This window comes from Peromyscus californicus, unplaced genomic scaffold, assembly GCF_007827085.1.
Source record: "Peromyscus californicus insignis strain IS unplaced genomic scaffold, ASM782708v3 Scaffold_7__1_contigs__length_154581171, whole genome shotgun sequence".
NCBI lineage: Eukaryota > Metazoa > Chordata > Mammalia > Rodentia > Cricetidae > Peromyscus > Peromyscus californicus.
This window is the reverse complement of record NW_026294595.1, coordinates 81,920,337-81,946,255: the sequence shown is the minus strand read 5'-3', so window position 1 is coordinate 81,946,255 and position 25,919 is coordinate 81,920,337. Positions and strand designations below refer to the sequence as shown.

Here is a 25,919-nt window from a genome sequence, read left to right as displayed (position 1 = left end):
CTCCACGTGTGTTCCATGGCACATGCATGCCCTGCACACATTATGCCATTAAACATGCACACCCCAATAATAATAACTACAATAACAACAAATTAAAATTTAAAGAGAAAGTAAAAACAAAACTACACAGAGTGAGAAAGCAGACAAATGGGAGGGGGTGTAGGAAAAAAGATTAAGAGGTATATGGGGAAATAAGCTTGTGGTGGATTAAAGGAGAATGAACCCCATAGGCTAGACATTTGAATACTTGGTCCCCAGTTGGTGGAAAAGTGTTAGGAAAGGATTAGGAGGTGTGGTCTTGTTGAGAGAGGCGTGTCACTGGGGGTGGGCTTTGAGGTTTCAAAAGCCCAGGCCATTCCCAGTGTTGCTCTCTGCCTCCTGCTTATGGAATAAGATGTGAGCTCTCAGCTGTTGTTGCCACCAAGCCTTTGCTCCCCCAACATGGACTGTAGCCCTCTGAAGCTGCAGCCCAATTAAATGCTTTTGTTTATAAGTTGCCTTGGTCATGCTGTTTTGTCATAGCAGTAGAAAAGGAAGCAAGACAGTGTTCAAAGTATATTCTATACTCGTATGAAAAGTTCTTACTGCATCCACTAGCAAATGCCAATTTTTAAAAACAGGACATATTAAGAAATTCTCTTATATGTCGTGCTTTATCTGTATTCCACATATTGTAATGTGCTACACTTTTTGTTATTATCCAATTTGAAAAAGTGTCTAAATTAGAGGGTTTTTTTTCCTTTGATTTAGGAGTGTACCACTTAATTCCCTAGTGTTGAGGTTGTGTACTACATAGATCTTCTTACCATTGATTTCTAACTAAGATTCACTGTATCCAATGCAAGGACTTTTCATGATTTCAATCTTAATCATAGGATTTGTTTCATGGTCCAGCATGGTTTATAATGGGGAAAGCACCATATACATTTGAAAAGAATGTACATTCTAAAGTCATGGAATGAAGCCTTCTGCAAATACTGCTTGGCTCAAGGTAGTTAGTCCTGTTGTTCAGAGCCTATTGCCTTTTTTTAGAGATGTGTCTAGTTTAAAAATCAATTAAATAGAGAAGAATGCTAAAATCTCCTATTATGGTTGTGGGACTGTCTTTCTTTTAACACTGTAACTGTTTATTTTGTATATTTTTTAAGGTTCAAGGTTAAGCACAAACTGGCTTGGGATTATTGTGTCTTTCTGAGGAATTGACTCCCTTTTTTCCATTACGAACGCCCTCTTTTTACCTTCGGTAGCACCCTTCCTGATATTAACAAGCCATGCAGCCTTCTTACGATAACCATCAACCTGTGCAATCCCATCCATTGGCATCAACCCATTTGTGCATTCCATTTAGAGTGCATCTTTATATTGAAAGTGTTTTTATACTTAAAATGTGTTTTTTAAGTAATATTTGTTTATTATATACTTCGGATAATTTTTCTTATTTTGGTACTCTCTTTTTGAGCTTTTTGTACTGTTTCAAAGTCACTAGAACTCCGTTTTATCAATTGGCTTTTTAACTCTACCTCTTTGAATTACTTCTTTATCAGCTGTTCCAAAGATTACATTGTACATCCTTAGCATTTTATAATCTATTGAAAGTTAGTCAATTCCATATCATTTCATGGAATACCTAAAATGCTTATTTTAAAAACCCTGTCACTTTAATCATTTCCCTTATATGTAATTTTTTAATAAGGATTTTATAATTTCCATTTTCTTAGGTGCTAATTCAACTATATTATACCTAAACATAGTTTCTCATATTTTTCTTGCTTGTAGTTGGCTGTACTTCTTTGTAAAAAGATGTATTTCATCAAGTCAGAGGACTTGTGGGGCATTAGTTTTCAAATTATTTCCTTTACCATCAGTCTCAAATCACCGTAGGAGACTTCAGGTTATCATCTCATGTCTTTGAAGTAGTTAACTGTTTCAATAATTCTCTCCATCAAATTAGACATTTCTGCTAACCTAACTTCGGATTCATTTGTCCCTTTCTCTGTTAGTTGACAGACTATTGACCCCATCTTGTGAATAATCTTTTCAAATGTTATGTTTTTTCCATTCCAAAGTTTCTGGTTGGCTTTTAATTTTGTATTTTACTTCTGACATCACTGGATTTTATTCACTACAGACACATTTCCATTATTTTTACTTAGGATAATTATAATATATGCTTCAAAAGGTTGTCTGATAATCTGAATCATCTTTAGGCTAGCCTCTCTTATTTCTTCCCTTCACAGTGAGTCAAATTATCCTGACTCTTCATATCTCAAACACTAGTGGATGTTTTAAGTATCACTCATGGACAAACACTAGTGGATGTTTTACATATTATTTGTGGACAAACACTAGTGGATGTTTTACATATTATTTGTGGACAAACACTGGTGGATGTTTTAAGTCTGCCCCGTGGACAAGCACTAGTGGATGTTTCAAGTCTCCCCCATGGACAGACACTAGTGGATGTTTTAAGTCTCTCCCGTGGAGTTGTGCCAATGCTTTGTTTTGGCAGATAATTAACTTGGTTAGACCCAAACTCCCAACTCTGTTACATCCAAGGTGGCAATTAGCTCATAATCAGATGGCTACCAGTCTGTCCACACATGTGTCAGTGGTCATCAGCATCACAGTTATTCTCAGCGTTGGTGTTCCTCTTACTCATGTCTTTTTTTTTTCCATCTTGCCCATGGGATTCTTCCTTACTTTCTGGTGGTTCTGGTTACTCTGAGCTCTTAGAAATAGCTACTCTTGCCAAAATGAGTAAACTGTGTTGGAATTTTAGCCATACCACAACTTTAGTTAACTGTGGCTACTGCTAGGGCCTAGACTACAGAAATGGAGAGCTCCATGGCAACAGCAGCTTCCTGTAAGGTCCACATCTCCATCCTCCAAGCTCTCTAAAGGTTTGAGAGAATTATTTATGATTATGATTATTGCACTATTATAGAATAGTTCAGGGCCTTGTACATGCTATGCAAGTGCTGCACTACTGAACTATAGCCACTGTCCCCCAAGTATTTATCGTCTGTTTTTTCCAGAATTTTCCACAGTTATTTGTGGAAGGTTTAATCTGTTAGGAGCTTAGACTTCCATAACTGAAAGAAAACTCAACAATATCATTTTTGAAAGTTTTAAAACCAATAACTATAAGTTGTTTAAATAGGCACAAACATACATATAAATGTGTGTGTGTGTGTGTGTGTGTGTGTGTGTGTGTGTGTGTGTGTGTGTGTGTTTAACAGACACACATGCTCTGTTAAAAGAAACAGCTAAATAAGCAAAAAAAAAAATAATATACACTTGGGGTAGAGGGACAAGAGCATCTCCAGGAAAACATATCAACAGATAAAATTATGTCATTATTCTAGTTCTTTGGCAGTGTATGGGTTAGTGGATATTCGCTACCTTTATTCATAAATGGACAAATAACATGGAACTGATAATGGCTAGGCAGGGACCAACCATGACAATCTGCCATTAACTAAGAACTTGGATAATTTTAATTCTATTTATCTAACACCGAACATAGTTTTCTTTTTGCTCCTGGACTCTCCCAAAGTTTCCACACCAGTAAGATCTTAGGAAGCTCTTGTCACAGGCTCTAAGAAATGGCTAAAGATTTAGGAAACCCATCTAAAGGCAGAAACCCATCTAAAGGCGAACTTCATGGACAATCAGCACATATGCAAGCCTTAGACACACAGATAATAATCAGGGAACCCTCCAACAATTCTGCCATTTCAAATGCAAAAACAGAGGTAAAACCATGCACACGTGTATTGTGTCTTTGTTTACAACACAGACCCACGGTTCAAAAAAAAAAAAGTCCCAGAGCTTTGAGAAGTAAGGAAGGGCAAGAAAAGAGACTGACCCTAAGAATGCACAGGCTTTGGGAGAGCAGGGGAACTTGCTACTGTACATGCTGGCATGTACGTCCCCATAGCAAGGACTACAGGACCTGTTCCCAGAGGGGAGTGGACAAGGACCCTCCTCAACCTTATTATCTCCCAGGAAGCTGCATGGAACACCAGGGACCACACCAGAGGGAGGGAGAACTTCCTGGCCAAGGGGCTGGAAAAAGTGATGGCATCAGAGAGTTCTTTCCCATACCTAACTTTATGATTCTCTCTAAAAAGGAAGGAGAATTCAAACCCCTTCAAAATAAGATCTGACTTAGAAGACCAAAGCTGATGGGCAGAAAGCTTATCCGCGCTTTTTGTGTTTGTTTTTTTGATTAATTACAAAAAAATGTCAAAAGACCCCCTCCAGCTAACAATGGCTTCACAGCAGTTACTTGGGTGAAAGTTTAAGCAAAAGCATGATCCCACCCCTCCCTGGAAATTGGGAACAATATGGGAAGAATACAGAAGCAATATTCCTGAACAATAAACAATAATAGCAAACCAAAGCATGACAAATCATGGCCCTTTTTATTTCTCAGGCTATTTATACAAACAAAAACAAACACAAAGTTCTTCCCACCTGCATCCTGCATGGTTTCATTCTGATGAGAATGAGCTCAAGAAGACAAAACCCCAAAGAAAAAGACACTATTAGCTTTTCCTCTTAGTTTTCTTATCTATGACATTAATAAATTTTCTGTACTCTTCTTTCTAGGAAAAAAGCTGTTGCTTCCACAGAAACAACATGAACACATGTTGTTTGAACACACATGTTGCCATGAACACACATTTTTAAAGCTCTGCTTTATAATAATGCATTTCAAAAAAAGAGGATCGAGAAATGTGTTAACTGCTCTAAAATTCAAATCTCCAATCAGCCGAACACCCCCATGGCTTTAAGTAAATAGGGCCTCCCTGGGGGAAGGTAATCCTAATTATGTGGCAAGCTACGGGGCATCCAAGTTTATGTCAGTAGCAGGTTCTGATAAGCGCTGCATTGAAGGAGCTGGTCCGGACTGTTTCAAGTGGGAGGGTGCTGGTGCAATGTTGGTATTTAGCTGAGATCCGCAGGCCAGCAAAGGTCAGGCTGGACAAAGCAGAGCCTAATGAAGCTGCTAGTGTCTGGGGTGAAAGAGCCACAAAGCCTTTCAAATTAGCAGCTGAGTCCTGACACTCATTAGCGATTATATATGCAAGGGTTGCATCTTAAGCCCCAGCCAATAAAACAGCCTAGACGTTCTGCATACACACAAAGGAATACAGGATGTCCAAACATAAAGAAGTAGAAGCTTTTCAATGCTCTCCTCCTCACATTTTGACATCTCTCTTCCTCTTTTCTGTCTTTATTTTTTAAATGATGACAGGACTACAGTGTGCTTACCTTCCAATTTAGCCCTAAAATAATTACCGCCGTGACAAAAATGAGACTTTCATTTTTAAATTTTAATCAAGGAGGGTCTAGTCAGAAATTGCTTCTGCTAAATTCTGTACAAGACATAATATAAGCATGTTAACTAACACAACCATAAATCACGCTGAAGCACTTATGAAAGTATCTTACAAGACTAAATTTATCACTGATGACAAATTTAATTTGAGAATCAGGATCTGCTTCTTGCATACACTTGATGGTGAGGGGGGGTGGTTATTTCAAATAAATGAATGCTAAATATACTGGAGATTTTTTACTGGAAAAATCTTTTTCCTAGAGCACGGCTGACACTGGGAAAAGCTGCACATCAGAATTCTTTCCCAGCAGTGGCAGCCTTTGCACATCCAAGTCAGGGGAATTTTTACAACGGGGATAATGAGCATTTTACGAAGCAATTTATAACCATCACTCAGTTAACCCACTCGGTCTCCACAGGTAGATCAGTCCTGGTCCCCTGATAATGAAGAAAATTGAGAGACAGAATTTCCCCTGTGTAACAGGTAAAATAATTTGAAGCTGTGGCAGCGTCATTTGGAACCAGGGAGGGTTAGAAGAAGAAAGTAAAAATTTCACAAACAGCATCAAGTCATCTCATAATTACCTGATGCTGCGGCTAAAGGACGATGGGCTTGCTTGAAGCATCAATAGAGAATCACACTTCAAATACACAAAAAGTCTTATTAATAGGCAACTCTTGCTTGACACAGTATTTCTGGGGGGGTAAGTGCAATGCCTTATTTTCTGTTCTGGTCAACTCTACAACGCAGTTTATTGGTCACATAAGTTCTATCTTCTACAAACATGTCCCCTTCCTAAAGTCTCAGCCTGCAGTTCTACAGTAGTGTTTTTCTGTTGTCTTTTTATACAGTGTTTTCTTCCTTGACAATGCAATCAGCATATAAAAACCAGCTCTCACTGCCTGGTTAAGGCAGAGCTTGCAGCCCAAACCACGGCTTGACAAGAAGAACATATTAAGCTCTTGAACAAAAGCATCCAAGTCGACCTGTTCTGCAGACTGATTAATAGAAACAAGCTCCAAGGACTAATCACAAATTGAGCCCTGTTTCACAGATTAATAGAACAAAGACATAGGGGGTGGGGGTGGGGGGGGGCACATGACAGCACCAGAATACAAATAAGCAAAGGTAGGCACCAGGCTTTCCTCTACCGAAGTCACATCCTGTAAAGCGGAACCCAGGGTCCCCCTTCCCAGGGTATCACATTTAGTTATGAATTGAAAGGCAAGCCCCCAAAGACGTCTGGCTTTTATTAGCCAGCTTGCGAATCACCCAGGTTCTGCCTTCCCGAGACTCTGATTTAAAAGGGAACCACGATTTTGCAGCAGTGTGATGCATAGCTCCGGGTGCTTTAGGGGGAAGGCTTGCATTTCAGCAGGGCAGAACCCAGCACTTGTTGATTAGCACAGACACTTCCAACTCCCCCATCCTTTGTAATGACCTGTCACCCAGGTGATTTGTGAAGTGTATGCCGAGCCCAGGCCAGCAAATGCCCCCAGACTGTATAAGCAAGCAGAGCAAAAGTCAGAGTAACACAATTCATCTCTAAATTACCCAGTGATGCACATTTCACAACTACAGAATAGGACCTTTTTTTTTCTGGACTGTATAAGGACACAGGAAATCCTAGGAAAAGGAGCATGAAGGAAAAGGAGAGCCATCATGACAAACTGCTTGCTGTCCTGTAGGGAAAGCACCTCTCTGCTGTTGATACATGCCATTTGTGTGTTAGAATCCATCTGTACATTTGGGTAGGCATGTGGCTTTAAAAATGCTAATTGCTAATTAAAAGAAGCCAGACTTACCATAGCTCTCTAATAAAGGACTGGCTCCTCGATGCCCAGCAACATTCAAAATAAGTCTGTGGGTTGTTGTACTGGGATTGTGAACTGTTAACACTGGGGAGATAGTCATTGAGCACTGAGATGCCTACGGTATTTTACAGTCTCTAGCCTCAGTGATTTCCTACTTTTCCCTCATCATTCAGAGAATTTTAGTTTCTGCAATCAAACCCTAGATAAGTCTTTACATGTTTAAAACATGGCATTACCCCTATAAAACTGCAAAAAAAAAGTGAAGAAATAATTTCTGCACCAAACATGGTTGTTAATTTCTGTAGAATAATGCCATGTCAATGTAGAAAACTGTGATACTTCCCAGAAATTCAAATTACACATGTGTGTATTTACATTAAAGGACCAATAATAGCATCAGTGGCGGCAATAGATTTTTCGGGTACTGCAATCATCTGAGGAAATTTGTAGAGACATCGAGTGCATTCCATTTACAGCAAAAGCAAAGAGCAAAGTCCCAGAAAACAGCCAAGTTGGTTCCTACGGTGGTACCTGATACCACTTATTAGTAGTAGTAATAGTATCATTATTAATAGTAGTAGTAGGAGCAGTAGCTTATCATTCATCTGGAAAGAGACCATTCTAGAGAAACATCATTCAAAACAGCTGTGGGGCTGGGCAGACGGCTGAGCAGGTAAAAGGCCTGCCGCTGCGCCCGAGGACCCGAGTTCCATCCCTGAACCTCCACGGTGGAAAGGGAAAGTGAATTGCTGTAAGTTTTCCCCTGACTTCATACCAGTCCTCCAGTGCACACAGAATAAAGGAAGAGACAAAGGTAAACATGTCAGAAACAACTCCGCTAAAGCACACTCACCACACACCATCCTGGACAATTTCTTCTTCTCTTCTTTCCATTATTTTTTTTTTCTTACGTACAAAACAAAGATTTTCTGATGTCATTCTCAAGAGTATTGGTTCAACGTTTTGAATGAAGCATAGGAAATGGAAATCCTCTGGTGATCTTTATTCTGCTTTATCAATAGTTTGGTTATTCTGTTTATTATGATAACAGGGCAAAACCAATTCAAAGTACAAACTCCGAAGTGTCAGTAGTCTCAGAAATGCCTTCCAAACACTGGTAAGTCTGTGGTTTACAGACTAGCCATACCTCCACACATCCCAAGAAATGACCCTGTGTTTCTCGGGCTTTTCACAACAGGAGTCTAAACTCCGCAGAAGGTGATTCCTATTAACAAGTAACTTAAAAAGCCTCATCCACTTGGCATCAGACCTTTAACAGTGGGCAGCACAGGCAAAGAGGCTGTAAGATAAACTGGGGACTGCAGACTCCCTCACTGTTCTGAGGCCTCCGAAGCTGCTCCACAAGCAGGCTACCACACAGAATTCCCCTCTAGAAAGGCTGTGCAAATGAGTAATGGTCAGATTCAACATGAAATAGACGCTCAGTCATGGGCTTCCTGTTTTTATTTTTACTGTCGCCCAAAAGGTGAGTACCTCTTCTTTCATCCATTCGCAGAAAGATTGTATCTGAGCAAGAAAGTCTGCAGCTCCAGCTTGGGGGAAACACGGTATTACTTTGTTTCATTACAAGCAGTACCTGCTGAGCCGACAACCCTCATTCTCCAAGGATACCTAGGTACCAGCTGTTTTAAATGATACAAAAAAATCTGCAAATGTACCTAAGTGCTTCAAAACAAACTGGTTTCCCCTTAAATTGCAACCAAAGAGAAAGAAGGAGCAAGAGGTGACTCATAAACCTCAAGGGGCATGCCCAGATGCTTTGCCACCAACACCTTCTCATCAGGTTTTGGTTAAGCATCTCGTATTTTGTACTGAAAAGATAAAAACAAGAAGGTTTTCCTACTGATTCTCAATAAAACCAGAGGCCAGGGCTTGGCATTATGGCTCAGTGGATCAAGCATTTGCTGTGCCACCATGAGGACTGGTGTTTGGATCTCCAGAACTCACATAAAAGGGGAGTAGGTTTGGTGGCTTCTCTACTCTCAGGCCCCAGGAAGCCGAGACTAGTGATTCAGTGAGCTCTGGGTTCAGCAAGAGACCTTACTTCAACAGAGATCAAAGGAGATGCCCAATCTCTCTGCTGTGGGCACCCATTTGCATGCCCACCCAGGAAAACATGTGAACGCTCATATGTGCAAAACACACACACACACACACACACACACACACACACACACACACACACACACCCCATATACATGCACATGTGCATACACATGCAAACACTCAGGTGCATGCACGCACATGCACACATACTACACACAAGGGTTCAAGAACTCCTAACTGTAGCTAACGAGTTGGGAGTTGAATTTTTAATTCAGAAAATAAAAGCACTTTCCCCTGTCTTCAGCTATGATCCTTCTAGAACCATGGTGTCCCAAGCTAGCGCCCATCACTTCTAAAGCATTGGGAGGCAGGGAGGGAAAGCCAGAATACGGAAGTAGGTTAGCTTTAAGATGGACAGAACCCAGAATTTGAATACAAACAGGGTCTCAAAGTCAGTGAGGAAAACAGAGGTCAGCAGTTCTTCAGCCAGGCAGCAGCTGACTGCCTCCGGTTTATGTGCATCCTCTGCACAAAATGTATCCAGTAAATGGGTAGCCAGAATTAGGAAGGAATGAAAGATCAGTGGGTGGATCTGGACCTGCCTCTTCCTTTCCAAGCACACTAGTCTGCTGGGTCTTCAACGTCAATTTACTGTAAATCCTTATGAAACGCTAGCACTGTTTTTTCCTTCTGTGGTCCACCTTGTAAACCCATCATGCCTACAGTATCTAAATTAACTAGTCAATTTCATCTATTCCTTCAGACAGTCTCAGGAAAAGCTAGCGTGGATGCATTTCCTCTAATCTGCCCTTCAGTATACCAGAGGCTTCTCTTCTAATGGCCTGTCCCTCTTTTGGATGCAAATGGCATCATGACTATAGTCAGTCACAGTAACTGTGTTTGTATTTTAACAGATGATCTCTTCTAACATTGGAGCAGTTTTCTGCCATCCTGTCCTGAGTTAATGCAGGTTGTTTAGACCATCTTTCCTGATTTGTGCAGAATTCACACACATTCTGCTAACCCAGAGGCTTGCAAATCTGCCACTAGCCTTGAGCTGGAACAGCCCTCATGGAACAGTCTACATTGAATTTACAGTCATTATCCAGCATTCCCTCTATCTTTCGTGGGTGAGGATGCACTGATAAGTGTTACTCATACATTCAAAATGATACTCCATTTTAGTGACCTTAAAACTGTCCCATCCGTCTTCATCTGACAGTCATCTATTCACTCTTCCATGCTTTTGAACCAAATGCAGCAATAGACGGGGTTCCTTTCCTAAATGGCTTCCACTTACCCAGATCATAAGCCACTTGTCATGCCAGAGGAAGGAGACGATATTCCCTTCTTAAAATTCTCTCCCTTTGTCTGTCTTCCTGATGCACTCATGCGCTCTCTCTCTCTCTCTCTCTCTCTCTCTCTCTCTCTCTCTCTCTCTCTCTCTCTCTCTCTCTCACACACACACACACACACACACACACACCCCTACACTGGGGTAACCATTTTCTTAAATTTCCTACTCGCATCATTTCTGCCCCTTTTACCTTATGTCCGACCACACACAAACAAAAACAACGCCAGCCGTCGGAGAACTGAAACCCCACTGTTCGGGGAAGAAAACAATGCTTTACTTATTATTTAATGAGTACCAGGAGGCTAACATACACAACCTCTCACTAACTCCACGAAGACTACACAAGTGGTAGAAAAGAAAAAGCTATCGGGCCACATAGATTGGCGTCTGATTTCCAGAACTTCCTGTCCTTTGTGAGGCTGGGATCATTAGGTGAGTTATTTAATGTCCCTACTGTTTCATCTTTGGAGAGATGAAGGCACCTCTACAGCGACACGGCCAAGCTTAAACACGTGCTATACAAGGTATGCGCATGTAGGTGATGCTCCATACATGACAGCTATTATTTGCACGCCCATTTGGCAGATGCAGTCATGGCTCAGAGAGATTAGATCGTATGTTTATCAAGGTCAAACTGATGAAACTGAGATGCATGCTTGTTGGGACAGCCTCTTTTGAAAGCCAGAGTTGGCACAAGTTAACAGAACTGCCTCCTCCTAGACCTCCTAGACTGGGTAGCACCTGCTTATGTCTGACATGGGGAGCAAAGTTTTCAGGGTATGTCCTTCCTCCTGGGAAGTTCTTTCCGGAAGTGTTAACCTGAGGGACAGAGGGTTGAAGAGAGGAGAGATGCAACAAGCAGAGCTTAGCCTAGTTTCAACAAAATCTTCAATGGCAGGGATAGGTCCTTGAATATAACATGGTTGAGCCTGTGTTCTACCAAGTTTCCCACCGGCTTACAAATGAACCCTTGAGACAATAAGTGTCATCATGCTTTGACAGCCCTCTCACAGAGCTGCCTCCGAGGAGCAGAGGGCTTCTTCCTGTCAAGCGAAGAATACAGCCTAGCTTTGATTATTCGGACTGTATTGTAAAACAACTGGCGGTTTGCAGACTTGCAGGAAGGGGAGGGAAGGGAATCCTGTGGTGATGCTATGCAGTGGCAGCACCAGCTGAAGGGGAGGAGAGTGAGAGGGCAACCTCTGATCTGAGGTCCTTCATCTCGGACCATCGGAAGCTTTAAAGCCATCTGTGTAGTCACCTGGACTGATCTGAGAACACCTCTGAGCTACAGGGGAAAACGCGGAGTGGCAGGCAGGCTGACGTGGACTAAGCTTGTCATGGACCCTGAATAGGCTTACTAAATGGTACAATCTGGAAAAATCCACCCTACATTTATAGTGCAGAGCACAGACTGAGAACTCCGCATCTATCAAATATGTCAAAAATCAATGGTGAAGAATCTCGGTGCTCTAACATAAACCATCCAGTCAGTGGGGATTCACCACCAAGCAGACTTCCTGACTCCTGCAATATCCAGAGGAGGTTCAGAGTTCACTTGGTCACTTCGTAACAATCTCATCTTTGCACTGTCCATCTTGAACACAGCCTTGAAGAAACAGTCTCCAAGGGTACTAGCAAGTTCTCTCTCTCCTCACACAGCATGGGATGAGGCGTCGGAGGCAAGACTAATACAGCTCACGAAGATTTCTGTGAAAATCCTTAGGGCCTTAAGTCAAGTCCATCTTTCCCCTTCCCTTGCTTCTATGAAACTATGTTCCCTAGGGACATGCTATGTGGTGATAGTGTGTTCCCTAAAATATCGTGCATCCTAATAAACTTATCTGGGGTCAGAGGACAGAACAGCAACTAGATAGACATACAGGCCAGAAAATGGTGGCACACACACCTTTAATCCTAGCATTCCGGAGGCAAAGATCCATCCAGATCTCTGTGAGTTCAAAGCTACACTGGAAACAGCTAGGCATGGTGACACATGCCTTTAATCCCAGGAAGTGATGCCAAGAAGCAGAAAGGTATATAAGGCATAAGAACCAGGAACTAGAGCCTGGTTAAGCTTTTAGGCTTTTGAGCAGCAGTTCAGCTGAGATCCATTTGGATGAGGACTCAGAGGCTTCCAGTCTGAGGAAACAGGATCAGCTAAGGAACTGGCAAGGTGAGGAAGCTGTGGCTTGTTCTGCTTCTCTGATCTTCCAGCGTTCACCCCAATACCTGGCTTCAGGTTTGTTTTTATTAGTAAGACCTTTTAAGATTCGTGCTACAATGCTGTGCTCTCCACCCTCCCCAAGGCCCAGGAAGGGTCCAGATCTGTTCTTGCAGGCTGAGGGGCACAGCTTAGAGCTCTGTGTGGTTCCACTTGGCTGCTCCACCTCTGGTCTTCCATCCCATACATTCACAATCCTGTCTGGCTTTGTACTGGAAATACGGTTGGTAACAACTGCTATCTCATCTGTGTAAACCTTTGCTTCATATCTCTGCTACCATCATATTGTTTGTTCACTCATTCATTTATTCATTAGACCTGGACTGAGCTAGCCTAGAGTAAGTGCAGGAAACAACGCTGATTGGCTGTTGCTTTGTTCATGGAGCTTGAAGCCCCATTAGAATCCCCTTCTTCTTTTTTTTTTTTTAAAGATTTATTTATTTATTATGTATACAGAAGAGGGTGCCAGATCTCATTACAGATGGTTGGGAGCCACCATGTGGGTGCTGGGAATTGAACTCAGGACCTCTGGAAGAGCAGTCGGTGCTCTTAACCTCTGAGCCATCTCTCCAGCCCTAGAATCCCCTTCTATCTACCAGCAGCCGCTCTGAATCAGTCAGAGGAGCCCATGAATACAACACGAGGAATGGAAGAACAGCCAGCTGCCCAGCAGCCCCATCGAACCTCACTGAGAAGGTTCAGATCTTTCCAGTAGCCCATGTCAACCTGGTTTCCACTGGAGTGCACTGCTACCAGGCCAGCATGAGGCATATGCCCACCCCCTCTTGCTATAGATGCTCAAGATGGGGACAGGGGAAGCTACATGGGATGGACTTTTGGCCTCTGACCTGTAGTGTGGGTGGAGCAAAGCAGAAAGACGAGAATGTCACACAACATATTGAGATGGAGATTTTTTTCTTTTTCAAAAACCCTCACTCTCTGAAGCACACCATACAGAAGACATTGTATCATACCCCTCTTCTTAACACTCCTATTGCCCCTCTCCATAAGCACACATAATCCCACGAGAGTCCCCGGAGAGCCATGTGGCCTCGATTTATGGGCAGCCTTTTCACAATAAAGTGGAAACAGCCATTTCTTCAAAGATGAGGAGTGGTCACTGCCTGAGCTGGTTCAGTCTGAGGAGTGGATGGATGTCCTTGCTGAACTAATCCCAATTTAAAGAGCTTGGCAAAGGAATTCTGGATCCAGGTCCTATTTCTCACACTGGCTCAGGGGCTTCGGGCAAGTCACCTGCTGCCCTAACTTGGACTCTGTCCAAAAGCAACTATACTGAATAACACCTGACACATCAGTGCTTGAAAGTCTTGGGTCTTATTAACTCTTGTGAGTAACGATGTGATTTTGAGAACTGCTAGGTGGCCCAAATGAGACATCATTTGTACGAGCTCTGAGTGAAATACCACCTTCCAAATGTGAGTCTATCCGTGCTGTTTGCAGAGCTGCCGGCCCACCCAGCCATGTGCAAGCCTAATGGAGTGCTAGAGATCGTTCTTTAGCCCCCTCCCCACATTAGGTAAAGGTTCCAATCGGGAGAGGCTGCAAAGGATGAGTGGGTTGGAGCTGTTGGCAGAAAGGTCTGAGTTGGATCCAACACAACAAACTCTGTATAAACTGGCCTTGGAGGCAGTATTTACTGTGCTGATCTGTCTATCAATGGGAGGTAGAAAGCAAAGCCAATCAGTTTTGCTTTCTCCCTTTTTCAAATAAACAAGGCAGTTGTTAAAACCAGAAGTGAATCTGATCCTGTGCGGCTTTAAGAGCAGTCAGCTGCATTCTGAAACAGGCAATAATGTAAACAGAGCCCTGTAACTCTAGACAAGGGCAGAACAGCCATAGGTTTGCGCCTGTGGGCCTGGAGCCAAGCAAAATGAAATGTTAGCCTGCGCCTTTAAACAGAATCGTGTAAAAGCAGAGTGCATATTTGTTTAACACACACACACACACACACACACACACACACACACACACAGGATGTTTTGCTGTGCCAATATATCTTTGGAACTCTGTTAGATAAGAGCTGGGAATCCCTGCAAACAGTGTGCAGAACCAATAGTAATTAGAGTCTGATTGGAGCACATGAACATGGAGATAGTGTGAGATTCTTCTTTTCCTTCCTTCCTTCCTTCTTTCCTTTCTTCCTCCCTCCTCCCTCCCTCCCTCCCTTCCTTCCTTCCCCATGCTAATTACACAGTATGACTGTGAAAATAAAATAAATGAGCCCATTCCACTCACTCCTGTATCTGAGTTCTATCATGAGTTGCCAATTCGTTTTCTAATCCTCTCACTCAATATCTGCTGTTAATTTGTTTGCTATTTCAAGAACTTGAAGACTGTCAGCAAAATACATGATGCATTACGGAACTTATAATTGGAAATGAAAACATCTGAAGCTTTTCTGACAGGGTAACCATGAAGCCCGGCTGCCCTGATAGAACAAGGCAACACCAACAACCTTGTAGCGATCTGTGTGCAGACACAATTATCCATGCCACAGAGTGGAGTCAACACTTAACTCTGGCTTTGAGAAATGCTCAGGAAATTACATCTAAATGAATGGATGAACTCAACGTGTTTATGATGCCAAATGAAGGGAACAGAGGAGGGAGGGGGAATCCCCACTCATGCTTCCTTTGAAACGGAAGGGCAATGGACTCTCTCTTCCTCTTTTGGCCACTGTAGAACCACCAATCTTGGGCCTGATCTAATTTTCCTGCTGTAGAAGTTGAGGTACTTCCTCCACAATTATTAAATCTGACAAATGACACCTGTGTCCATTCTAACATTAAAAAAACAGACTCTTGGTTCCTGACCCCTTGGTTAGCCAAGATCAAATTCCCAGACAGAGGAAAGCCCCACTCACGTTCATTAAACACCAGGGGAGACCAGATCTGTGCAAGAGGAACAAGGCACAGGCTAGCATGGACCAAGACAACTGCTCTAGTCTGAGTGAGCGCCAGGGCCAGGTCTGTCTACTTTTGCAGTAGGGTATGATGATCCCTTAGTAAGTGTGGGTTTGTTTTTTTCTCTGACACAGAATCTTGCTATCAAAAGAGCAATGAGATCAGAAAAAGAAGACCCAGTCAGTTTTCACAGCCAGTTCCGTGTGTGAGTTAAACTGAAACCTACTTGCATTAAAAGGCTGGCTACAGGTTCAGTAACCAAAAACATGAAGACGATTTCAAAATTCCACCTCCCCTTTGGTATGAACAGACAAGCAATTAGTTACCACAGTGGATAATGTTCGACAGATTAGAATTTTTTCTTCTCTAACTCTTCTTTGCATTTGAAAAAGATGCTGCAGAGGGCCACCAGAAGGAGGAAATGAAGGTTCATCTTGGAGGTCAAGCATGAACGCTAGGCATGAGAAGCCTGTGAGCTTTCAAAGCTGGAGTCTGCTCCAGCTGTCTGAGAACACAAGCCCCTCTTCCGTCTCCCAAAGGGGGACAAGGAAATGATGACGGAAGTTAAGAAAATCTGTAAGTGAAGTATCTAACGAGCATGGCTGATTGCTTTTCTTTAGGTTCATGGAAGAAGTTGGTAAAGAAATGTAGCTAGAATGCAGAAAACTGTACTCCTGCCAAGTTTCCCCTGAGGCCAAGAAGCTCATCTACACTTGCCATCCTTCCAAGGAGCCCCTTTCCTTCCAGACTGGCATCCCATTTACAACTTCTGCTGTTTGGGACACCAAGTTTTCTCAGATCCATACAATCGCATTCAAATCGTCTGCCCTGGAGATGTAGAAAACAGTGTGGCGCATTACCGTTGCAAACACTCAGGAACGCGGAGATGCACTGCCAGCTATTTCTGGTATATAAATTCCTGCTAAGTTGTAAATCGGGAAACAACAGGATTCTCTCTAGTCTTTAGGAAGCTTTCAGCTATGACACAATTTATGAGCATAAAATGAAGGCAGATGAATATTCCTTTTCTGAATTTAAACCATGGAACAATCCTTTATTTTATTTTATCTTATAGGGGACGTGATGCTACAGAGCTAGCCCAGGGTCCTTGTGCACACCAAGCATGTCTTCTAAAAGTCAGCTACACTCCAATGTTATACTTTTAAAATTCAAGGGTTAGAGCAATTTCCTTGGTCTGACAGCAACTGCTTTGAAAAACCCATGGATAGCTGGATGGAAATCCCGAGGACAAAGATTCTTGTTTAGAATTTTTTTTTTTTTGAATGAAAACTACTACTATCAGTATCATCAATTCAGAACTTAACATTTTCTCTAGAAAATTCGCTGGAAAGCATGGAAGTCAAATTAACTAGTTTCTATTATTTTGGATTATCTATGGGCTACTGAGGAGGCATTTACCTGCAGTAAAATCTCAGGGACACAATAATAATGATAAAACCTTAACTCCTGAAATGAGAAATGTACTAGCTGTGACATAATTTCATTCAAATTTTGCTTCTATCCAAATATTTAATAGTAAAAGAGATCAAAAAGTACCTAAGACATTAAAATAACCATATCTACCAACATGTATTATCTTTGAAGATTCTAGCTTTGGTGAACATTTATGTGGTTGAAGGATAAAAAAGCCGAGAACAGACATCATTTCTTCTGTTTCATATTCTAAATCCAGAAGTCACATGACTCATCTAGTGTCACCCAATCAGCAGAGACTGAACTAAGGTCAGAACACATCCATTTGACTCCTGGTGCATAGTCTTGTAGAGCAGCCAGGGAGCATCAATTACTCCACTACTTCTGGTAACAGCCACACTTCTCAAAAGTTAACTCAAGGCATGCAGTCTTCTCTAGGCTGTGGCTATATTAAGTTTATGTTGAAAATAACCACGTGAGGGAAGTGATGCTCATTTTACAGAGGAGAAAACAGAGTATGGAGATGTTAAAAATCAAACAAAACAAAGACTAAAGAACTCATCCCAGGTCCCGGGGAGGAAGTGGTAGAAATGGGAAATAAGGTCCTCCCCACACAGAAACGCTCAGGGAGAAATCCCCAAGTCAATGTTCAGTAGCCCTAGGAACATCCATTTAAACAGAACACCTTCAGAGTGGCATAAAAACAACTGGTGTCTCAGGAATGGGGTGGAATGAAACCCCCTCCTCTCACTATCTGCTTTCTGGATTAAAACAAAAACAAAGTACCAACAATTTCAGTGGATGGGACAAATCCCACCTACAGATGCCCCAAATCCCACCTACAGATTCTCTTCTTTTAACGAAGTATTCAGCAGGAACAAGGGGTCAAGACTTATGGAAATCTCATACACACTACATGGAATGCTACCTCAGGACAACATGTCAAGACACAAATCAATGCTGCCCAGGTTCTGGCTTCAACTACCTTCTCCTATACTGAATTAATTTTTTTAATGATTAAAAATATCTTAAATGATAGTAATCTAGTTTTGATATAAATTTTGTCTCCGGCATGAACCAAACACCCAGACTAGGTCATAACCCATCATACCGGGTATTTCAGTCACCAATTTGTTTTCACATCTTGGGATACTTCAATGTCTGCCTTGGGATCCTAATCATCCCCTCATTCATCACAGCTGTAATTTTGTTTAGTTAAGTTCTGTCCTAAACAGATTTAGATCAGCTTAAACCATGGAGGATCCCCGCCCCCCCCCCCCCCCCCCCCCCGCCATTGTTTCAGTAATTAGCAATCTGGAGTCTTTGAAAGCACTGATTGTTCACGAACAGCCCAATGTCCTGTGCCTTCTGAAGATTGTTCAAAAATACCAGATGAGTTTGAAGAAATGATTTTAGCCAACACGTCAAGTTTCTCTGACAATCAGAGGTCATTCTTCAACTCTTAAGCTGCATTAAGAATGGGACTGGGAAGTGGAAAATGCTCACATCCTGCCCCGTATCCAGAACCACTAATGTCAACACCCTGCTTCACCCTGAGATCATTTTTCAGATCACAGCTGAACAGGACTCATGTCTGCAATTTATCCTATTACCCTCTGCCATCTCCTCATGCATAAAAATAAATGGATGGATTTTAACAGAGTCGAATTTAACCTGCAAATTATAACCACTAATTATTACTGCCAGCACCACCAGCACTACTCAGCCCCTTGGCCACACTATATTTCCCATAGCCAGACTTGCAGGTAGGGCTACCATTCACGACCATGCTGTTTCCTAAGCAGTCATTTAACCTTCCATGCCTCAGTTTGCTTATTTGCCAAATGAGAATCACAGTGGTACCTAAATTCTCCAGGCAGACTGAAGACTAAATTAGACCACTGATAGAACAACGGACTTAGAACAGTGCCCAGCTTATGGCAGTTAATGGGAAACTCGTAGTCATTGTCAGGTTGAAGTACAAACAAAAATGTTCTTCCCATACCCCCCATCAGTCAGGAATACCAATTAGTAAGGGGGAAAAAAGAGATTTTTTTTTTCAGACAGAAACCAAACCTTTGAGTGAAGAGGCAATCGCAGCCTACTCTCCACTCTTCCTGCAGCCCTATCCTCAGCTTGCAGCAAAGGACCTGGGGGCTCTTCCAGCCGGGATGGGGAAGGTTAGTTGGTCTGCTCAACACACACAGATAGTCCTGGAATTATCTGATACAGATAACTCCAGTCCGACATTCTCATTTTAGAGATGGAAACATTGGTCTGGGCTGAGTGACTTGCCCAAGTCTACCCCAAAACACAGTGGCAAAGCCAAGAGCAGAAAAGTGGTAATTGTCTTCCTAAACCAATTACCAGGCTCTCTTCTCAGTCCATTGCACAGTGACATCTACATAATCTTTTGACGGCTGGATAAACGGTACTATTTGTTTTCATCACTTTTTTTTTTTTTTTTGGTTTTTCGAGACAGGGTTTCTCTGTGTAGCTTTGCGCCTCTCCTGGAACTCACTTGGTAGCCCAGGCTGGCCTCGAACTCACAGAGATCCGCCTGCCTCTGCCTCCCGAGTGCTGGGATTAAAGGCGTGCGCCACCACCGCCCGGCTTGTTTTCATCACTTTAAAGGTACAAAATCTAAGGTTCAACGTGGAGTAATTTCTTTAAAACCTGGCAATGAAAACGGGCAAAACCAAGCTCCAGAGTCCCCCTATGAGGCTCCTAGGACATGTGCCTGATGTATGCGTTCCAGAGCACAGTTCTAGATTCCTAGTACAGTGCTGTCAATCAACAATCTCCAAATCTGCCTGAGCATCTGTCTCATCTTCAGACCCTTTAAAAATACCATTTTTTTCAGTTTCTTGAAAGGAGGAGAATCAAGGGGGGTCTTTGAGACTAGAGTTTCAAAACCTATTTCTACAGAGCTGGTCAGTCTGATGCGTAGAGAGAGACTTGGGAAACCTTGATCTATATGCAAGGCATTTCAGAACTGCTTCCAGTGGAACTGAAAGAGGGACACTCTCATGAAATGTTCAGAGTGGCTAAATCCATCAAGAGCAACAGGGTGGTCTTTCGAAAACCTTTCTATGTGACAGACACATGTAGAGCCTCAGTTACTTAACTACATAGGTTTCTACTAAAGCCTTACACTCATTCTTGTAACCTAAAGGAGTCTGTTTGACGATGAAAATAATACTGTGATTTTCAGCAGTAGCAGATGATGTGTTTTGTCAAACGGACCACCTCTCCTTCCACCCTAGCCATTTCATTTAAAGCAGTTAAGATCCAAACATGTTTTCTTGGTTTCTGACCTGTTTCAGCGAGCACTTACCAAGGTGCACCGTATATCCTGAATCCCTTCACGGTTACCTCTGAATCTTGCAAGTAAATACTGTTTGTCAGGAGGGACTGGACATTGTCAAAGTCCTCTGGCTTCAACTTGGACACAGAGGGGAAACGGTAGTAGTCCTGTTTAACGAGGTCTGCCATGAATTCCTTATCGAATGTCAGTTCATGATTCCCAGCAATCACAATTTTATATTCATATGGCAGGTTTCCTGTAATAACACGAAGAAAGAGGGGGAAAAAAAAGCACCAATTAGCACATTCATTTCCCATCACAAAATACAACAGCCAAGACTGTGATTAGCAGACGGCTCACCCGAATGAAATGCTCATACATTTCTTTCTATTTCCACGTAAATCAAAATTTATGGCTACTCTTTCACGCTACCAAAAATGACAATAAACCAGAGATAGGAAGCTCTAAGGAGTGAGATGGCCACTAAGAAGGCATCCAGCCTTCCAGCTCCAGTTCCCTCTAGATTCTACAGATCCACTGCGAAGAAATCTACACAAAACAATTATCCAGTTTTTGGTTTGTTTTTTAAAAGACTGACCATGATCCTGAAGAGAAGGCTTAGACTCAGTCTGGTTCTCAGAAAATAAGACAACCAAGTATTTTTAACAGCATGCATGAATGCTAGGTTTTAGTCCACCCTTCAAACAAAAGACGTGGCACAGCCAAGCCTTCTCCAGTGCAGATAGGAACCTACGGTGTCTGACTGCAAGTCTCATTTTACATTTACCTTTGGCTTCTGAGTAAACAGAACATTATTAAGGGGCCGTGATTAGAAGGCCAACTTTCCTCCCCTTGGGATGGGAGAGGAAACTGTAAAGCTTAACCCCCTTTTAATATTTATGCTATGGAAATTTGAGTTCTCGGTGTGCGCTTTTTATGCAAAAGTTTCCCGATCGAAATGAGATAATTCTGGGAAGAAGAATGAAAGCTATAAAGGAAAACCTAAACACCAGACTTCTGCATAGATTTATAATGTTTGAATAAAGTACAGGTCATACATATTAATAACTCACTGTGATGCTATAAGAACCAAAATTCCAAGGGGAGATAGAACCAGGCAGCCATCCCCATCCTGAGATTAATGCCTTTTTTGCTGCCCTGTCTCTACCCAGCTCTCAAAATTTGTCACTGGGCTATTGCTCATTTTATTTTATTTTGGAGTGGAAAAAAGGGTGGCACAGTGGCACATATAATTCCACCTTGACTCCTGGGTCCGATGCAAAATTAATGTTGCCTGCTATTCTGGGAAGAATTAAGGTTACCCTGAGTAGGAAATAGAATACTGTTATAAGAATTGATCCTTACCAGCAAGCCAGAGTTGATGATTTAATTAAGGAAGCTTAGTGGGAGGAACTTTTTACCGGGAGTGGCAGTAACTTCTGCCATTCATACTTGGATTTCAGCAGAGTAATCTGTAAAGACTGTCCTGTAGAGCCCTGGCCATGGCAGCAGCCTGAAGCACAGGCAGCTGCTAGCACAAGTGTCTTCTAAGACAGCGGTGACGTTTTATAACGTGACAAGTTTTCCTCGGCTCTTGATTTGCAGTTCCTACAGGTAACAGAATCACATGTACATCATGTGCTGTAGTGGGGAGGCTCGAGAGCAGGGGGAAGGCAGTGAAAGAAAATGACGTTACGAGTGAGGGAGTGAGAAACACAGAGGCCAGGGATCAAGGGACACCTGCTGACCCACGCACACTGCTGTGCGACACACCTCTGGCCTCGGTTATTTTCAGGGCTGCCCAGAAGAGTGCAACAGAAGTGGGAAGCCACTCTCAGAGGCATGCTTATGCAAGTTGGGCAATTAGGAGCGTGGTGTGGGTTGCAAACCCTTAGAATGGTGCTGCTATTTTGCGCGATTCCTGCCCTTGACGCACAGATGAAAATGGATTAACAAGGCCTCACATTCCCAGCACTGCCTGCACTCAAATGATGAGGCCCCACAGCTCTGCTATCACAGCTTTGTGGTTAGATAATGCACCCACAGATTCACCTAGGTTCTTCAAGTCAGAACAGGCTAAAAATGTTTGCGCGAGCATCAATCTGTCTGAGTGGACCTTAGCTGCTGTTTCAGTCAACACTGTGGCCCTCTCTCTCCTCCGTTGGTGATGATGGGCTCGGAAACTCAGTCAATAGACACCACTGCTTTCATAAGAGGCGTTGGCTTCTCACTATGCCCTCGTTTTAGATATTTGGTTTAGAATGATTGAGGGATTAAGAAAGACATTGGGCAAAAGAAGTACTCCCCCGACTACACCCTCGCTTCAGCTGTTCAGAAACAAACAAACACACAAAAAATAAAAGGTGAAACTTCTGTGAAGTAAATCCTCCCCAGGAAAGCAAGCAACCTCCGTGTCTTCTAAATCGTATTTCAGAGACTCCGCTAGAGAAGGAGCCACCAAAATGAACAGCCGCAGGAGCGGTGATGGTATTTACACGCCGCCAACAAACTCATCTCACTCCGAGAATCCAATAGCAGTTTCCAAGTTCCACCCTGGGTTACCTGTGTTATGAGATTGTCTGACAGATTTTCTTTTCTGCAGAGCTGACCTTTCATCTATAATCTGCCAACCTTTCTGTTTTATATGAAAAGCGTAAGCAGGGCAGCTGACAAATCTCCTGTTACTTGATGGCATTTTCTTTCTATCTTTTTTTTTTTCTTTTTTCCCACAAGACTAGATTAATTTGGAAGGCTCTGCAGTCAAGCTTCAAGCTTCTTGGTATTCAAATAGCATCACTTTCAAATTGTCAGACAAAGAGGTGCCTGCCTTTATCCATTTTATTCAGATCAGGCCATCTAGGCCAACCCACTTGAATAAAAAGCAAGGCCATATTCTACTTTCTTAACGCGGAAGAAATCCCTGCTCTGTGGGACCCAAAGAACTACCCAGTGGAATTAGACAGTGTGTCCTGGGAATGAAAGACAGGATTATTCTAGGTGGAAGTGGAAAGGAACCCTCAGTAACAATGTTAAGGAGTTAGTATATTTTTTAAATGCATAGTTGGAAAGCTAGTATAAGTGTTTGCAGCATTATTTTCATATATATGTAACAAAAATACATATGTAATATGCACATACATATGTATAAATATATATATTCATATGTAACTGTCAGGACATTTTTAAAAAACTACAGTACAGGTAAGTTACAGGTATAGTAACAATGTCACAACGGTAACAAATGAATAACTGAAATATGAGAATCCAGCCATCAATTCAGGGGACAGCTAAAGATTCTGTGTGGGCAGATAAGCGGTCAGCACCATCATGTTCTGTCCCATTATAGAGACTCATGGGCTGAGCATGTTAGCTCAGGCCTATAATTACAGCATTCAGGAGGCCGAGTCTGGAGGACTGCCACTAATTCAATGCCAACCTGGGCTACATGTTCCAGGCCAACCTGGGCTACAGAGTGAGACTCTGTGCTCCCCAAAGAAACAGATAGTGATGATATGAAGGCCAACTGCCCCTCACAGCTGCTGCACAGTCTGAGGAGCCTCACGTTCCTGTCACCTGCTAGCCTCCAAAGCAGACACCATAACGTTTTTCTGGGTTTCTTGTCAACTCCCAGGACTGCCAACTACATGGACAAGGGAAGAGAAAAGGCCTCTTTGCTTCCTAGTCTTCACTTTTCTATTACTCCATCTTAGTTACAACTTATATTTCTATAAGCTGGGACTCTTCATCCCACTCCTCCCAATCCCACACACACTTTGCCTTTGTCTTCAATATCTTCCCTCTTGGGCATCAGTTCTTTATTTACGGAATCTTCTTTTGTTTCGAGTTCATATTTACCCATCCCAATTAAGTAAGAATAAGCAACCACTGGCATCTAAACAGGTCTGCCTCTGCAAACATGATCCTTTAGCATTTTGCTTTGAAACTTCTGGAAGGAGTCCAGATATGGTAAATCCAACCTCCAGATATGTTAAGTTTAGTTCTTAACTGAATTTTACTTTTAAAAAACTGAACTAACATTTAGAAAGCAGAAGATATCACACACACACACACACACACACACACACACACACACACACACACACACACACATTTCAGAGCTTCCCACTTCTCCTAGAAAATAAAAATCAATCAATCAATCAATCCAGCAATGCTCACAGACTCTGCCGACCTTCCCACTTACTGTTGCTTCTGCTCGGCCCACATTGGCACTGCCTGGTGGGCCACTATAGTTTTACACTAAATAACACACAACTCCAGGCAATTTGGCTTCTGCTTTTATTATCCTCCAAAAGCTTTCCTGGAACATCCTAATAATTGCCCGGGGGACAAAGCAAAACTGATTCTCAGCTCTCACCTGGCTTGATCTGACCACAGGGACATCACTGTCTCTGCAAATATCCACCCCCTTGGTTGCTGATGCTGTACTCTCCAGATTCCCTTCTCTCCTGTCTAGGGCCACCTCTCTCTTCTTCCCCAGATGTCTCTGCCTCCTGTCCCACTCTATGACACTCTCCTTCATCCTCCGTGTTGTCTTCAGATATTATGTAGTGCTGTCTTGCCACGCTTTTCAAGTTTCTATTCTTAAGACTCAATTTTAAGTCAGTACTACATGGGCTGCCGAGGAGCCTGGGGTTGGGAGTGGGGGCCTACAGGCTCTACCGTGTATTAGCTGTATGACTTCGGACAGCTGCCTTTTGTTCTCAGGGTGATGATGGCAACAGCAGCAGGATTTAAAGCTTCAAAGCAGATGCATGTCAGAGTGAACATGGTCACTACTGGCGCTCCAGTTTTTAGTTTTGCTTTTTATGTGTGACTCATCTCCTTCTCGACTTAAGGCACAGATCGTGGTTGTGGTTTCTTGTTTGACTCAAAGAACTCAGTTTAATACTTTGCAATGGTAAGCACACAATTCATATTTGTTTAGTGATACAATGAATGAGCGTGTCCAAGAGCTGCCAGAATCTTCTTAGACTCCAGAAACTAGTCTTGGCATACTAGGCTGTGACAAAATATAACTCAATGTCACATCTTCTTCCAAGTTGAAGTTTCCATAAAGTGTCCTATTTTGTCACTGCAACATGTGGTCTACCAGCTAAGTTCCAGTCCATGCCTTTCAAATGATACTTTCTTCAAATATAAGTAGGAAAAAGTAATAGCACGGACTGAAAAACTTTAGTGGGATTAAACGGGGATCTTAAACCATTTCTGACACTCTGGTCCTTCAGCAGACATTAGCTGTGCTGTTACTTGTGATGATGGTGGAGACCCTCCCATCTGCCATCCAATAAGCCATTATTTCATCCACAGATCACATCACTCCTGATGCCACCCACAACACCATTACCCTCAAAGAATCACAGTAGACAATGGAAAAGAAACCTCTGAAAACTATGGCAGAATCTGGCAATGATCCAATATACCCT

General features: G+C 42.5%; 1 protein-coding gene across 5 annotated transcripts in view; it reads right to left on the bottom strand.

The window, feature by feature from the left end:
• Mpped2 (metallophosphoesterase domain containing 2) overlaps nt 1–25,919 on the bottom strand; it is a 178,466-nt gene that overhangs the window by 63,968 nt on the left and 88,579 nt on the right. For 4 of the 5 annotated variants that reach the window (XM_052722630.1, XM_052722629.1, XM_052722631.1 and 1 more), the window contains one exon: nt 20,506–20,731. In XM_052722630.1, the coding sequence (XP_052578590.1) occupies nt 20,506–20,731 (226 nt within the window). Of the gene's footprint in view, nt 1–20,505; nt 20,732–21,840; nt 21,965–25,919 lie in introns of those variants that run through there. The other variant, XM_052722632.1, reaches the window with a different exon arrangement.